This window comes from Thunnus albacares, chromosome 9 (genome assembly GCF_914725855.1).
Source record: "Thunnus albacares chromosome 9, fThuAlb1.1, whole genome shotgun sequence".
Lineage (NCBI taxonomy): Eukaryota > Metazoa > Chordata > Actinopteri > Scombriformes > Scombridae > Thunnus > Thunnus albacares.
This window is the reverse complement of record NC_058114.1, coordinates 20,960,795-20,975,749: the sequence shown is the minus strand read 5'-3', so window position 1 is coordinate 20,975,749 and position 14,955 is coordinate 20,960,795. Positions and strand designations below refer to the sequence as shown.

Below are 14,955 nucleotides of genomic sequence, written 5' to 3'. Positions count from 1 at the left end.
CAACTGTGTATGTCTGTGGGATTGTACTGTTTAGTTACGTTTTCTTGTGATCTATTTCTTAATGAAAATGTGTGATTATAATGTTGTGTTATTGTAATTTAGTTTTGGCTGTAATGTAATACTAACATTTGTAAAGCTTACTTGATAAAAAATGAGACAGAACAGAAAAAGAACAGAAACATGGTAGGAATGAATGAGAACAAGAGAGGATAAAAGTGAAGTCTAAGAGAAAAAGGTTAAAACAATATGGATGAGGAAGATATAAAAGACAGGGATAAACAGAAAGACAAGGACAGAGAAAAAAGTGAGGATAGAGGCACAGACAGATTAGGAAAGACAGATAAAAATGAGTAAGCGCACAGAAGGAGAGGACAACAATAAACACAGAGGTGAGAAGAGACAGAAAGAGGAAAAATGGGTGTAGACAGAGCAAGAGAGGAGCAAGAGGGAGGTTAAAGAGAAGCAAGGACAGAAGACAGAAGCTGGAAAGGACAGCGATAAAGCAGAGAGGAGGAGGAGGAGAGAGAGAGAGCAGCTCTGTGTAACACGGTGACAGGAGGGAACTGTTTGGCAGGAGAAACGTTTGGCATTTGGATAACAAAGTAGATAGCCAGCATTCTCCTTTCAGTCCACAGGGAGACAGGAGCCGCCAACCCTGCTGCCCACTGTAGCTTACAGAAATATGACAGCCACACTCCTCACACACACACACACACACACACACACACACACACACACACACACACACGTATCACGCTCGTGCACGCACACATGCACACAAACAATTCTCAGCTTAAAAGTACCTTCATCTCCCTTGGCTAGTTTCATTCACACTCAGATGAACTGGCTCAGCTAAAAATATTGCATCCCTGCATATTCATTTTTCAATGTTTCCTCAAATGGAGCAATTGGACAGGATGGAATTATTGCATTTGTTCTGTGTTGTGTGTGTGTGTGTGTGTCTGTGTGTGTGCGAGTGTGTGTGCGCACGTTTGGAAGTCTGCACCCTCTCATAAACCCCTGCAAGTCACCTTGGATCAACAAATCTGGAATGTAAAAAAAATGTTTATCATTCCCTTTCTCCCTGCAAACCCCCTCATCATTTTCTCTCTTTTGCCTGTAGGGCTGAGTGTGTGTGTGTGTGTGTGTGTGTGTGTGTGTGTGTGTGTGTGAGTTACAGGGAGAGAGAGTTTAGGAACAGGAAGCAGAGATAACTTGCATTTGGTAACACAATCCACACTGACAAAAAGATCACTCTGCAGCCCCAAACACAGCACTGCAACTCATCTCTCACCTGGAAAATACTAGCTCCATATGGTGTCCTCCATGCATTCAACAGATTGTCTTTTCCTGTGCTCACGAACCACTTGCCTGAAATAACACAGACACACACACAGTGTTTCAGGTCAAACAAAGGGAAAGGGGTGATGGAGGCATAATATACTGCGTGCATAAACTGCAATACACTGGAGAGGAGCGATAAGTGTGCGTCAGTGGCTGCAAGTATGCTAAAAACATTTAGGAACCAAGCCAAGTTGTGTGTGTGTGTGTGTGTGTGTGTGTGTGTGTGTGTGTGTGTGTGTGTGTGTGTGTGTGTGTGTATGAGTACGTACCGCAGTAGGCGAACTTGAGGGAGAGGACGCAGCTCTCGTGGAGGTGCAGCTGGTACTTGTCAGGTTTGGAAACGTGCAGGACTTCCACGTTGCTGCTCTCCATTCCCACAGCCAGCCACTCGCCTGTCGGACAGTAACCCAGAGAGAAGATCTGGAGACGGAAAGGGGAAGAAAGGAGGGAGTCAAAGGAAGGTGAATGATGGTAGAAAGTGAAATTCAGAGAGAGGAATATGAGGAAGGAGGACAGAAGATGAAGGGTGTAGATATAAAAACAAAAGGTGGAATGGGTGAAGAGGGAAGAAAGACGATAAGGTTGATGAAAGAAGAGCAACAGGAAGAAGGAGGAAGTGAGGACAGAAAAGTATTGAGGGGGTTAGTTGGATATTAAGGAAAAGAAAGATGTTGATGAAAGATGGTGGAAAGCAAAAAAAAAAGGAACAAAAACAAAGAGCAGAATGACGTAAGAGAGGTAAATATAGAGTGAATTAAAAAATAGAAAAACAGTGAGAGAGCGAAAGTGGGAGATGTAGAGAGACAGCAAGCGAGAGAGAAAGTCATTACACAGCGGATCGAAACTCATCTGACAACAGTGGTGAACTCTATATAGCTCTGTTGTGACAGTGAGGAGTGACTGAGAAAGGCACACAGAGTGTGTGTGTTCATGTCACTGTGTGTGTGTATATGACCATGTGATGCAAGTGTGTACATGCCTTTACGGAAATTTCTTTATATGTGTGCGTGTGTGTGTGTATTTACCTGCGAGGTGAAGTCATGTTGCTGGAGTTGGCGTCCCTCTCGGAGGTCCCAGCAGCGGACCGTGTTGTCCAGCCCTCCCGTCCACAGCTTGGTGCCGTCGTTGGAGATGTCGATGCAGCTCGCTCCGTCTGTGTGGCCCTGGAACTGCCTGCAGGGAGGAAACACACAAGAGCTTCACACACATCTGAAAACACACACACACACACACACACACACACACACACACACACACACACAGAGACTCTGCCTCCTGTGTGTTCCTTTGCCTCTTTTCTCTTGAAGGTGTCAGACTGAATATATTTTAATCCTTCCCTCCCCGTGGAGCCCACTGCCCTCACCCCACCCACTCTTGATTTGCTTTTCTCTCCTGTTCCTCCTCCCTCTTCATCCTAACCACAATCTTCCCTCCACATCTGCCTCTCAATTCCTCTTCCTTTTTGTCCTACCTTGCCAGAATCTGGCTGTTTCATCCCATCCACATCGCCTATGGCTAATTCATCCATCCTCTCCTTAGCTGACGATGGGGTTGGTTGAGGAGGCCCCAGACTGCAAAGATATTTCCTCCCTCCCTCTTTCTTCTTCCATATTTCATCTCCTTTCCTCTCCTCCTCTATCCTCCAGAAGTTCCTGAAATGTTTCCACGTCCTCCAGCCTTTTCTCTCCCCGCCCTTCCTCTCTTTCCCCTGTGTGCTCTCGCCTGACTAGACTCTATTTGTGGTGGCGAGACATCATATTTTTAATGTTTTTTTTCCCGTCCTCTCCTCCCTCTCCTCCTCTTACCTGACCAGGGTCTGGTTGTGAAGGTCCCAGACGACGATGTTGCCGTCGCTGCAGCAGGAGAAACAGACCTTGTTGTCAGGGGAGATGGCCAGAGCGTAGCAGGCGGGAGCAGACGACGTCAGCTCCGCCTTGATGCGTGGGGTGGGCGTGACCAAATCCCAGATTGACAGCGTGCTGGCTTCCCCGCCGACAATCAAGGTCCGTCCGTCGGGGAGTATTTTGCAGGAACGAATGTAGTTATCCCTGTTCTGATTGGACGAGATAAGGAAACCAGTTTGATTAGGCTTGTTGTAACTGGATCAAGGAAAAAAACTATATAAGTCATTATGAGACAGATAGTAACATGAAATTCAGGAAATTAATGTGGACATTTTGATTAAATATGACATGTTAAATAAAATAAAATCAGCTCAGTAAACACACTGTACATACACACATTTCTTTCACGGACTGATACGTGAATGTTTGCGTGTGTACCCATCTCTATTTTTAATACTTTTGTGTTCCTGCTTTCCTTCCTCCCTCGTGTCTCACCAGACAGTCCAGCTGGGCCATGGGGCTCTTGCTTCCTGGCTGGCTGATGTCCCACACCTTGACGCAGCCCTTGCCTCCCGTGTAGACGTGGCGTGTGGAGGTGCTGATGGTGACGGCACACACCACCTCTCCGTGGTTCAGGGTGTGGATCTGCCTGGCGTGGCGAGGGATTCCCGGGCCCAGCAGGGCGTCGGGGGGAAAGGGCACTGGCTGCATCTGGCCGTCCGCGCTCACGTGGAATGAGTAGGCGCTGGATAGAAACGAGGGGAACATAAATAAATCAATACTTCAGAACTAAAGAGCTGCAGCTAAAAATAAACGTAGATATGGAAAGTAAGTACTGCAAGGAAGATTGAAGGGCTGGAGAAATGGGCCAAAGACGGGAGGAACGAGAGGGAATGAATTAATCAATCAATGAATAAACAAGTGAGTGGGTGAACCCAGAAAAGTGACAGGTGGATACACAGCACACTAACAACCGCGTACGTCAGTGTGGACGTTGTGAGGACTGTAAACACTGTTATGGCCTTGGAACACCAGTTATATTTGCCTGGATTCTGGCAATTACTTGACCCACTGTAACTGTAAGCGGGAACGCATAATGGTGGATTGTATTACAGGGCAGAGTCAGTGTGGCATTGCTAATGCCTGATCAATACTGTAGCAGTTTGGAGCCAAGGTTGTTTTATGATTTCAAATTAGCACTGCAAGAATGAATTGCTACTCTGCAACGAATGACAAAAACAACACAATTCCTCCTTCAGTAAAGCACAGGGAATATGTGCAAGTGTGTTGGAGGAGGTGCTCTGAAACTACTACTGATTCCTATCTGTTCCAAATGGATTATCACTGAGCTAGTTTAAACCACCATATGTGTAATCATCTCTATCTTAAAATTTTTAGCCTGACATGACTTTTTTCTCCATTTTTTATAATCACTGCCAATAGTGAAGAAATTTAACTGATGAATATAATGCAAGTACTTGTGTTAAACATGTACACACTGGTGGAAGTAACGCTTCTACCAAATACAGTACCTATCAAATTTTTATAGCAAAATTGAATATCAACGGTGAGCAGATGTAAACAGACAATGAATACTTTCTATTTGAAGGAAAGTAATAAACACAAGTCTCAGTAAGCTCTATACATTTGTTCATGTTGCATACATGCAGGAGCAGAAAAGCTTAAGAAATACAAACTCACGGCTTGCCACCAGATGATCCAGGCAGAGAGGAGGACAGCCCTGGGGCCCTCAGGTGAGACCGAGAGTCATATGCGACCTGGTGGGAACAAAAGAGTAGACAAACTATTAAAATCTTGAAAATGACTGACTTTAAAAAAATACCACCTTATTTCCAGATAACTTGCATTAAAAGCTGTAAAGTACAGGTAAAGACAAAATGTATATACATTAATTTAACCTTGGGATACAAATTTTAAGCAATTTCTTAAATCGATAGTCGGCTGTGTTAACAATCGATTATCAGTTAATCATTAACAATTTATGAAATACGCTGGATGTTTTTCCATTATAAAACCATGTTAACCACTGACATGACCTATGTCTGACACAAAATCAGAGTAGGCTACATTAGTAATTAGTTCAAAGACCAGATAAAGTAAACACCAAGTTACTTTTATGACAAATTAAATAACACAAAATAATGACTTAATTTAAAATTACTGAGCTCCCACTCTGGTCTGTTGCCATCTATTCAACAACTGGCCCAATAAAATCCAAAGTATTAAACACAACAAACGGTTGTACAACTTCCAGCTTCACTAGAGGACATAATTAGATCAGAGTAGATGTGTTGGACATATCTAACAATTGATTAACATTTAATCAAAATTTCTGCAACCTTCAATAGTAAATATCGTATAAATGTAAAACAGGTTACTCCAAGACAGACTTCAGTCTGACTGGTTTTATATAAAAGAATCTGCATGCCAGATCTACATGATGGAGTAATGTGTGTGTTCACTGTAGCAAACGTTAGTCCAGCTGCTGGAAACAGCTGCTCAGCTGAACAGACGCACAAATACTGTCGCTCCAAATTTATCTTTATCTAGCTTTATCTTTTAACATTTACTGCCACTGCTAGCATGCATTCATACTGAGAGGAAGGGAGTGTCGCTTATACAGTTCATCACTTTTGTGCTGATTTTGTTGGAAACGTCTAATTAAAGTCCTGCTTGTCCTGGACGTTAGCATCATAGCGCTGCTCTCTGCTGTCTGACACTCAGCTCTCAGCCTTCATTATCTGAGCAGCTGCTTCTGTTCAAGATGCTAGTTTAGCATTAGATAGCTAAACTGGACATCTGCCAAACAACAACTTTGAGTTCCTCAACATGACACAGTGAGCAGATCGAGGCACACTGTGACTTTTTTCTTCCTTGGATGGTAGAGAGGTGTATTTGTTTTATTAGTGCAGCCTTTATGGGCGGTCACCAAACCTGTAACCCCACCTTATTAAAGAGTAAGAGGCTCCAACCAGGTACTAAGTTACAGTAAATCTACAGAACATTTTCTGACAGTTACACTGCAAGTCCCTCGTCTTCTGCATTATCGGTTAATATATTTTTAATCGATAAAATTATTAACAGCAATTAATAGCAATTATTTCATATAATGACAGCAATGAAACAATAGCTGAAAGTAAATAAAATCATTCTACTCCAAAGCAGAATTGAAACAAGGAGGCTGACCAGAAAATAGCAAATAGAGTCTGTACTCTAAAAACTGTGCTGAAGTGTGTGAGCGTGCTGACACTAATATGTGATGTTGTGAGCATACTGCCTTTCCCCAGACTGGTGACAGGGTGGTGAACGGGGCACTGCAGAGAACATCCTGCATTAAGGCTGAGTTATGTTGAAGTCCTGTGGGAGCAACGTGCAGAGGCTCCATAGATACATGAACGATCCCGACGCTGCTGACATGCACATCCTCAAAAATGTAACTACAGAGCTGCTTGGGCTACTTTACGTGTACATGTTTCTGACAGCAGATGTGTGTACTGATACTGAAGACAACATGGAGGAGGTCGAGGAAAGACTAATCTTTTATTCAGTGACACTACACCGATTAACATTTTGTGATCCAGATAAGACATTACAATTGCAAAACTTCTCTCTATGACTGTCACTCCTTATCTCAATGAATTAAAGAATGTAAACAGGATAACTTTTGAGTATATAATAAATGCACAACACTACCAGATAACGTACAACAAGTTCATCTATTTTTGAGGTGGTGACAGTCAGAGGGTTGCATCTGATTCTGAACTATAAATCAAACGTTGATAAAGAAAAATGATTTGGCCTTTACTCACCATGGGGCTTCGGGAGTAGGCGCTGGCTGCTGCGCTGATTTGTGGGGAAAGAGTAAGAGCCCCACCAAAACCTCCTGGGCTGGCCAGCTCCCCATTCAGTCCTGCGTGGGACACCACGCCAAAATGAGCCGGGTATGAACCGGGGGGCACAGACATGGGACTGCGGAGAGCTGGGGAGGGAGGGAAAGAGGAAGGAGGGATTGAAGGATGGAAATAAAGAGGGGGAACAATACATAATACATAATACACAAGCACAAACACAGTCACAGAGAGGCATACAGCTACACAGGTTGAGAACAGAGAGCAGTCCAGTATGACCATGGTCTTCACTGCTGGCCTCAGAGGAGTTCAAATACAGCAGAAAGGGGTTGAGAGCATTGCTCCAGAGAACAAGGGTAATAGTTTGAGTCAGGATAAGCTCATATTTTTTATTATTAATATTCAAAAAGTCAATCCTTAGGTACATTTTATTTCTTACTTTTGGCACAAAACCATAAACTTTAATCATATTTCAAGACAACAGTAATATCACAGCATAAACAAATGATGAAATGGAAAAACTGAGGAACAAGAGGATATTTGGCATGAAGGGCAGAGGTAAACTAGGTGCAAATCCCATCAAAGTCATAATAGTCTAAGTTTGTCCCAACTAGTCAAGCAGCAAAATTAGAAGGTAAGTAATGAGTAATGTGATTGCTTTCTCTACTGGGTGATGGGTAAAATAATCACATTACAGTTTTAGGTAAGGAAAAGATAGTTTGTATTGGACTATTTTTTTCTCTGTAACTGGTAACAAATACAGTAAGCAAAGTTAGGAATGTGTGTACTACATTATTGTAGTCATAGCCAGTTATTACTAAGCTCCTGACAGCTACAATATAAAAAATAGTTTTTAGATTTTAAATATCATCAAGCTTGTGTTAACAGCCAGGAGAGTCTTACCAAGGGGGTCTGCAGCCGACGCTGCTTTGCTGACCAGGCGAAGGCAGGAGGTGCTGGGACCGGGAGCTCCAGGGGCTCCTGGTGCTCCAGGGGTAAGGGCCTCACGGTGGGATGGGGATGGGGTGCCAGACTTGGACAACGGAGACTGGGACTTATCCATCTGCAGAAAAGTCAAGCAAAAAAATATTACATGGCTAATCTGTAATATGACTTAACACAAATAATGCTTATGACGCTCAAGACCGCCTTATTAGACTACCCTACAGAAGGACAGTTAGTCACTATTAGACCAATCTCGATGAAAAGAGCAGAAATTGTCTCAGTGGCACTGGCATATCAATTACAAAAACTAAAGTATCTGTACTAGACATTGATGTTGCTGCTCAATGTAATTTAATGGGACAAGAATTGGTTACTGTGCAATAGTTATGCCTTGTATGAATTTAAGTGTTTTTTGTTCCCAAAGTGAAACACCATAAATTATGGCATTACATGTAACAAGAATGGACAACCTACGGGTACAAAGTGAAAAAGAATATCATTTTATTATCATAGAAAAAAGGCTGTAATATATTAGCATAAAAGAAAAGCAGTCCGAGCCTTCCTTCCCAGTCAGCAGAGAGCAGCAACTCCCTACGAATGGTGGGAAGGCTGACAGGTTTTGCTACTAAGATGTATTATCTTACTGTACCTGTGCAGGATCCTTGCCCTTTCCTGGGGTGGGGCTGCAGGGGTTTGGGGTGGAGGGGGCCTCTCCTGTGCCTGAGGATCCTGGCAGCTCTTTCCTTAGGGTAGGAGCCCGGTCTAACCCATTCCCATGGGGGGAGTGAGGAGGGCTGCCCGCAGGAGAGTTGGGCTCCTGAATGGCAAAGAGAGATGAAAAAAATGATTCAAACGTCCACCCAGAATATAAAATATTTCTTCTAAGTCTAGGATGCTCCCTCAAAACGCATGTTGTTGTGCTGAACTATTCTCCTAGTCCATTTCATTGCATGTCATCACTATGATGTGACATTTCTGATGATAACAAGTTTAGTAGTATTTTTTCACTGCACTTATTATAACACTGCACTACTATATAACAAGTGCACCAGTATGTAATGTCTTTTTCTTCAGATTAGTGATTCCCAACCAGGGAAAGGCAAAATAGATTCAAAGCAATTCAAAAATGGCTAAAATGTCCAATGTGAATTAAGTATCAAAATAATATCCACTTTTATATATCTAACAGTGTTAAATTTTATGGTGCGTCTTCTATTTAAGCCAAAAAATTCAGTTTCTCTTGCAAGACCTGCAAACACGTCTCTTCTGGTGTGGCTGCAGATATAAAGGCTTTCACACTTTCTTATAGGAAAATGCTGCAGATTCTTACTTAATGGATACAATATAACCTCTGGTGTCACAGTATGTATCGTGATCTGTAAAGGGACTCGGAGCTCAGGGAACATTACATGAAACAGTAGAGATTGTCACTGTCGCTGGTACAGTAGTGTATGGGCCTGGAGATAATGTTGCTGTTACAGGCTGCTTTCATCACTGGAGCCACTGTTGAACCAGCGCTGCCTCCCCCAGAACAGAGTGCTGGAGTAAGCATTTCTCACTGGGTCACAGTGATCAGCACAGACATTTTAGTGCTTATACACACACACTCACACACACACACATACACACACACACACACACACACACACACACACACACACACGCATGCGCACACACACACAAGCTCATCTACTAACACACTCACAGCCATTTACATGCCGTATACATACACACTCATCTGCACTTAGGAACGCACGAACATTCACACTTGCAGGCTCGCATGTATGTTTAAACAAATGCATGTACATTCTCTCTCTCTCTCTCTCTCTCACTCACACACTCACTCACACACACACACACACACACACAGGTTTACTTAAATACCACTACTTGCCTAAACCTAACCCTTACCCTAACCTTAACCATTCACCCAAAAAGCAGTTTTACCAATTGGGGACATGACTTTTGTCCCCAATTGCACAAGCCGTTCCCAATCAACTGGTCTCAAATCTGCTGTGTGTCCCTGAAAAGGACTTAAGACACACACACACACACACACACACACACACACACACACACACAAACCATTCACCAGAGAACATCCCTCCCTTTTTCTGCCATTTCCCACATTTGTCACTTTTTTTTTCTTTCTGCTTTTGTACCAGTTTCCAAATCACACAAGAGACCGGTTCCGCTTTTGTGTGCAATATCAAAATACAGAGGGCTTAGATAAAACATATTTTGGTACACTGCGTGAAGTATTTAAAGAACTAAAATATTCCAGGGGCATAAACGGCTTTGCATATATTAAATGAACCAGACTGTGGTTATCTAATGAGAGAAGGGAGGGAGAAAAGGAGGAGGTGGAGCGGGGTGAGAGGAGTGGGAAGGAAGGAGTGAAAGGAAAAAGAGAGCAGAGAGATGGAAGAATTGAGAGAGGCTTCAAGGAGGTTGGAAGGAGAACAAAAATATACACAGAAGAGAAAGATAAAACGAGATAGTTAGGAACCAAGTATTAGTGAATGTGTGTGCGTGTGTGTGTGTGTGTGTGTGGACAGACATAGTAGAACACAAACAGTGGCGGCTGATAATGAGCTTACATAGGAGCTCTTCCTATTTACAAGGAAACTGCAGTGGAAAGCTGAATTCGCTACGTACCTGCTGACTCGTTTCACATTTCACAGTTCCACACACACAGCACACACATACTTGTGGCTTTCTCCAAAACTCTGCCATGTGACTCGTGACTCAGGACTATCTAAATGAGGCCAAAAACAAAACTAAATAAAATAAACAAAAGGCTAATTTGTGGCGTAAAATCTAAATCAAGATGAATTAAAAACAGAACAATTTTACACACACACACAAACAAGCACACACGATAATTGTGTTTTTTTTTTTTGTGGCTATGTAATTGATCTATCGACAGCCAGACAGATGAGGTTATGCAGAGTACGGAGGGTGTTTCCAAGCTGTGCCAAGCACATCTATAGTTATTCCCGCAAGCTACACTGGTCCTCCTGACGTTGGTAACATGCTTTATTCATGTGTGGTCTGCAGCACAGTGTCAGAGAGCTTCTGTCGGATAAAGGCTCCTTGTAACTTGTGGCTTCGTAGGGAAATCAAAGATATTTTTTGTAACAGAGATGTACAGCTCTTGCACAAAGACGTAGCTGTGAGGAGATGTGTGGAGTTTCCATAGTGGAGATGGAAAACTGTGAGTAAACATTGGTAGTGAAAAGTGGAATATTTTGAATAGCTCAGAAGAAAGTAGAGACCTTAAGTCTTCTGTGATTTAAATATTAGCTATTCCCTCTGTGGAATGTATGACTTCTGCATGAGGACAAAGCAGTGACTAGTGGATACCAGTGTATGAATTTTTAGCAAAGTGGCCATTAAACGATCAGTAAACAGAGAGTAAATCACATGTCCCTGATAGGGATGAGTGGTAGTGGACGAGCACCATTACTCCAAAAATAAGACTGGCCTTTTAGTAATATGAAACCCCTGGTCTTTTTCATTTAATGTCATGTAGATTCATAGATTACCAATAATCAAGTATAATTTCTCAGGTTTGTTTTTGGAAGTATTTCAGGTGAACAACAACATATCCACACACAGCACTGTATTTTCTTCCAGCTTCGCTTGCTATGGAATTGAAGAAAACAACTTTTATTAGTTAAAAAATATGTACAGTACGTTTAATTTTCATCTTTTAGGAAAAATTTGCTAAGCTCCTGTAACAGAAATAAGAGACAGGGCCACAAATTATTTAACATTACTTATATAGCGCTTTTGGTCTGAGTAAAATATCTGGATATTTAGCTGTTGATTTTCCACTATGTTCACCAACCAGAGGACAACTTTGTCTGTCTGGTAGTGTGTGGTAGAGCTTTTTGTATCTGAAAAAAGCTTTCTGCTGAGGCCAAAAAAGATGCTGACAGTGGGAGGGATCCAAAAAAATAAAGCCGTGGGTCATAAAACTAACAATTACCCAAAAGACGCTAAAAAGCTGAGTAGAGTTGAGGTGAACCACAGAATTTGTGATAATTCTCTCTTTTCATCACTACAATTGATACCTTACACACAGTCATTGGATACACTGTAATTATTTTAAAAAATGGATTACAGCAAATAAAATATGAGGATGTCAAAGATCATTTAAATTATACAGATAAGTGGAGTTCCCCTGGTGGCCACATAACCGCAACATCCTTGGTTTGATTCCAGCCAGGGACCTTTGTTGCATGTCATACCCATCTCTCTCTCCCCTTGCTTCCTGTCTGCCTCTTCACTGCCCACTATCCAATTAAGGCAAAAATGCCAAAAAAAAAAAAAAAATCTTAAACAAATACAGACAGGGAACTTACCTCATTGGAGACGTCCACAACCAGATTGTCTTCGCTCTTGTCTCCATCACTGTCCTGCAGGGCAGAGAAGACAGAAGCAGAGTAGAAATATACGGCTTCTTAATATCTGTTTAGTTAGTTAAGGTAGCTATTTTTCTCTCTATCATCTACAGAGACATACTGTATACTGTATGTGTTCATACACAACTTAAATAATAAAGGTGGACACATGCACAAACACACAAGTGCACACACAGATCGATATATCAATATCTCTGGCTGCTCTTTGCATCCTTCCACTGCCTGTCCAACATGCAACATTTAACACAGAGATACTGTATACCATATACAGTATATTTTCACCAAACATCTCCCTCATACAAACACTATTTCAATCTCTTTCTCATACGCACACACACGGACACGGACACACACACATACACACGCACACACGTGCACGAGCACACACACACACACACACACACACACACACTGTTGCTCTTCCTCCATCCACGGCAAATTTTCGCTCTCCAAGCCATCTTTCTCTCTCTCTCTCTCCCTTTTTCTGGGGTGAGAACGATGGCACTTAGTCACCATGGCAACAGCGCTTTGATGTGATCATGGCCTGATATTCCTATTGACATCAGTGTGGAGTGACATCAGTACCTAATTATACAGAGCCAAAACAGGGCTATGTCTACAGCCTATTCCTCGAACAAAAATACAGAAACAGACAGAGAGAGAAACAGAAAAGGTAAAAGAGAAAAAAGTAAAAGGAGAAATGAGGGATGGAATAAAAATGAAAAGACGACAGATAGTGAGAGGGAAAAGAAGAGAAATTGAGAGACGCTGATAAAGAGACAGAGAGCGATATAGAAGAGCAAAAGGCAAACAGAGAAAAATGGGAGTTGTAATGTGGCTCGACAGAGAGAAAGAGAGGAAAAACATTTAGAAAGTGGAAACTATCTGTGCTTGTTCTTGCTCTGAACTAATGGGAAGATTTGGACTGTTGCTGTTGATGCCAAACTGATTTAGCTGGAGGCCGTCTTGCACAGACAGACTCCCAGTGTCAATCAATCCTCCAGACTGCAAACACACAGCCATCTAATTCATTATAGCTATCTGCCTTGGCCGTCTCTCTTCTGGCATTACATCGCCTCTGGCTCCCTACTCTTCCCCGTTGGACCCATCCAAATCAAACACAACTCTAATTGGCCGTGAGCCTCCGACCCCGGTGTGGACTATAATGTCATAGGCAATGTCATAATACACACACACGCTATGATGTCCTCAGCATATACTATATGTGTATATATGTGGCTTTCTGTAAACTATTCTCTAAACATGATGCATACATGTGAACTAATGGCAATTTTAATTAAAATTGTTGGCTGCATGTTTATACATTTATTGTTGTTTACATGTAATTTTTATGTTTATTTTTCCTTGTATCCTCTATGTGCCATGTCTGGCATCATTTAGGGCTCATCTTATCTCGTCTTACAAGGACAAGGACACATACTAACACAAACACGTACATATGAGTGTGGCGGGAGGGGCTCTTTGTCATCGCAGCGCCTCCTCTTAGCCTCTGCTCCTCCCTGCGAGGAGGAGTAGCCTCCTGACGGGCCTTGACGCTCCTCAGTGGGCTGACTGTCTGTTGACGACACTGACTTACTCTGCAGAAAGAGACATAAGCACAAATAAAAGAGATGAACACTCACAGACTGGATTACACTACCACAGTAAAGAGAGGTGATAAAAGCTTGGGTGAAGACATCCAGATGCACATTTGACATAGAAACTAGCAAATAGATAAACACACCTGCCAGTGTACAGGTCATAATGTGAAGAAAATACTGGACAGTCAAATGCACACATACACACACGCATACGCACACATATACAGTCACTCTAAAGACATAAGCTCAAAAACACACTTGAAAGACTGAACAGAAATACACGAACACATATGATAACACAAACACACACAAGCAAACAGCAGGAACAGCAGACGTAAGCAGAGCAGGTTAAGACGTTGCCTTAGAAGCACACAGGACAGCCTACAAAGCTAATTAGCGCTCTCCCCTCGACACACCAGTCCTCATGTAAAATATGACTCTCATTATTGAGCAATAAAGCTGTGCAGGCATGTTTACAATACAGCCTGGCCTGGTGCTCAGCGCTCAGAAAAGCCGATCAAAGCATTGTGTTGTTTTTGCGTGAGGGCAGGGGCCAGAGGTTCGGTGAGGGCCACTTGTCATTCTCTGTCCCCCTGTGGGGAGGACAAGAACAGTGAGGTTTAACACACCAGTGAGTCACACAGGAAGGAGCCCACGGGGCTGACAGGAAGGAGTGCTGGAAAGAGGAGAGGAGAAACCACACAATGGACCTCAGTGCAGCTCAACAAACTTCCCTCTCTTCTTTCTTCTTCTTCTCCTCCTCCGCCTTCTCCACTCTTCTCCTGACTTCCTCTCGCTGTCCCTTTTTTCCCCTCCATTTAAAATTCCAAGATGTTTTACTGGTGCGGGGCTCTCTCTCTTCGACAAATGGCAATTGATATGCATCTCTCCCCCTGCATTCTCCCCTCCCTTCTCAAACGCC

General features: G+C 42.6%; 1 protein-coding gene across 8 annotated transcripts in view; it reads right to left on the bottom strand.

Annotated features, from left to right (window-relative positions):
* The window catches only part of tle2b (TLE family member 2, transcriptional corepressor b), an 87,662-nt gene that overhangs the window by 4,197 nt on the left and 68,510 nt on the right, over positions 1-14,955 (bottom strand). For 7 of the 8 annotated variants that reach the window (XM_044362393.1, XM_044362394.1, XM_044362398.1 and 4 more), the window contains 11 exons: positions 13,890-14,030; positions 12,373-12,426; positions 8,652-8,819; positions 7,961-8,120; positions 7,019-7,188; positions 4,890-4,966; positions 3,684-3,933; positions 3,150-3,397; positions 2,370-2,517; positions 1,614-1,764; positions 1,295-1,371 (listed from right to left, as the gene is read on the bottom strand). In XM_044362393.1, the coding sequence (XP_044218328.1) occupies positions 1,295-1,371; positions 1,614-1,764; positions 2,370-2,517; positions 3,150-3,397; positions 3,684-3,933; positions 4,890-4,966; positions 7,019-7,188; positions 7,961-8,120; positions 8,652-8,819; positions 12,373-12,426; positions 13,890-14,030 (1,644 nt within the window). Of the gene's footprint in view, positions 1-1,294; positions 1,372-1,613; positions 1,765-2,369; positions 2,518-3,145; positions 3,398-3,683; positions 3,934-4,889; positions 4,967-7,018; positions 7,189-7,960; positions 8,121-8,651; positions 8,820-12,372; positions 12,427-13,889; positions 14,031-14,955 lie in introns of those variants that run through there. The other variant, XM_044362400.1, reaches the window with a different exon arrangement.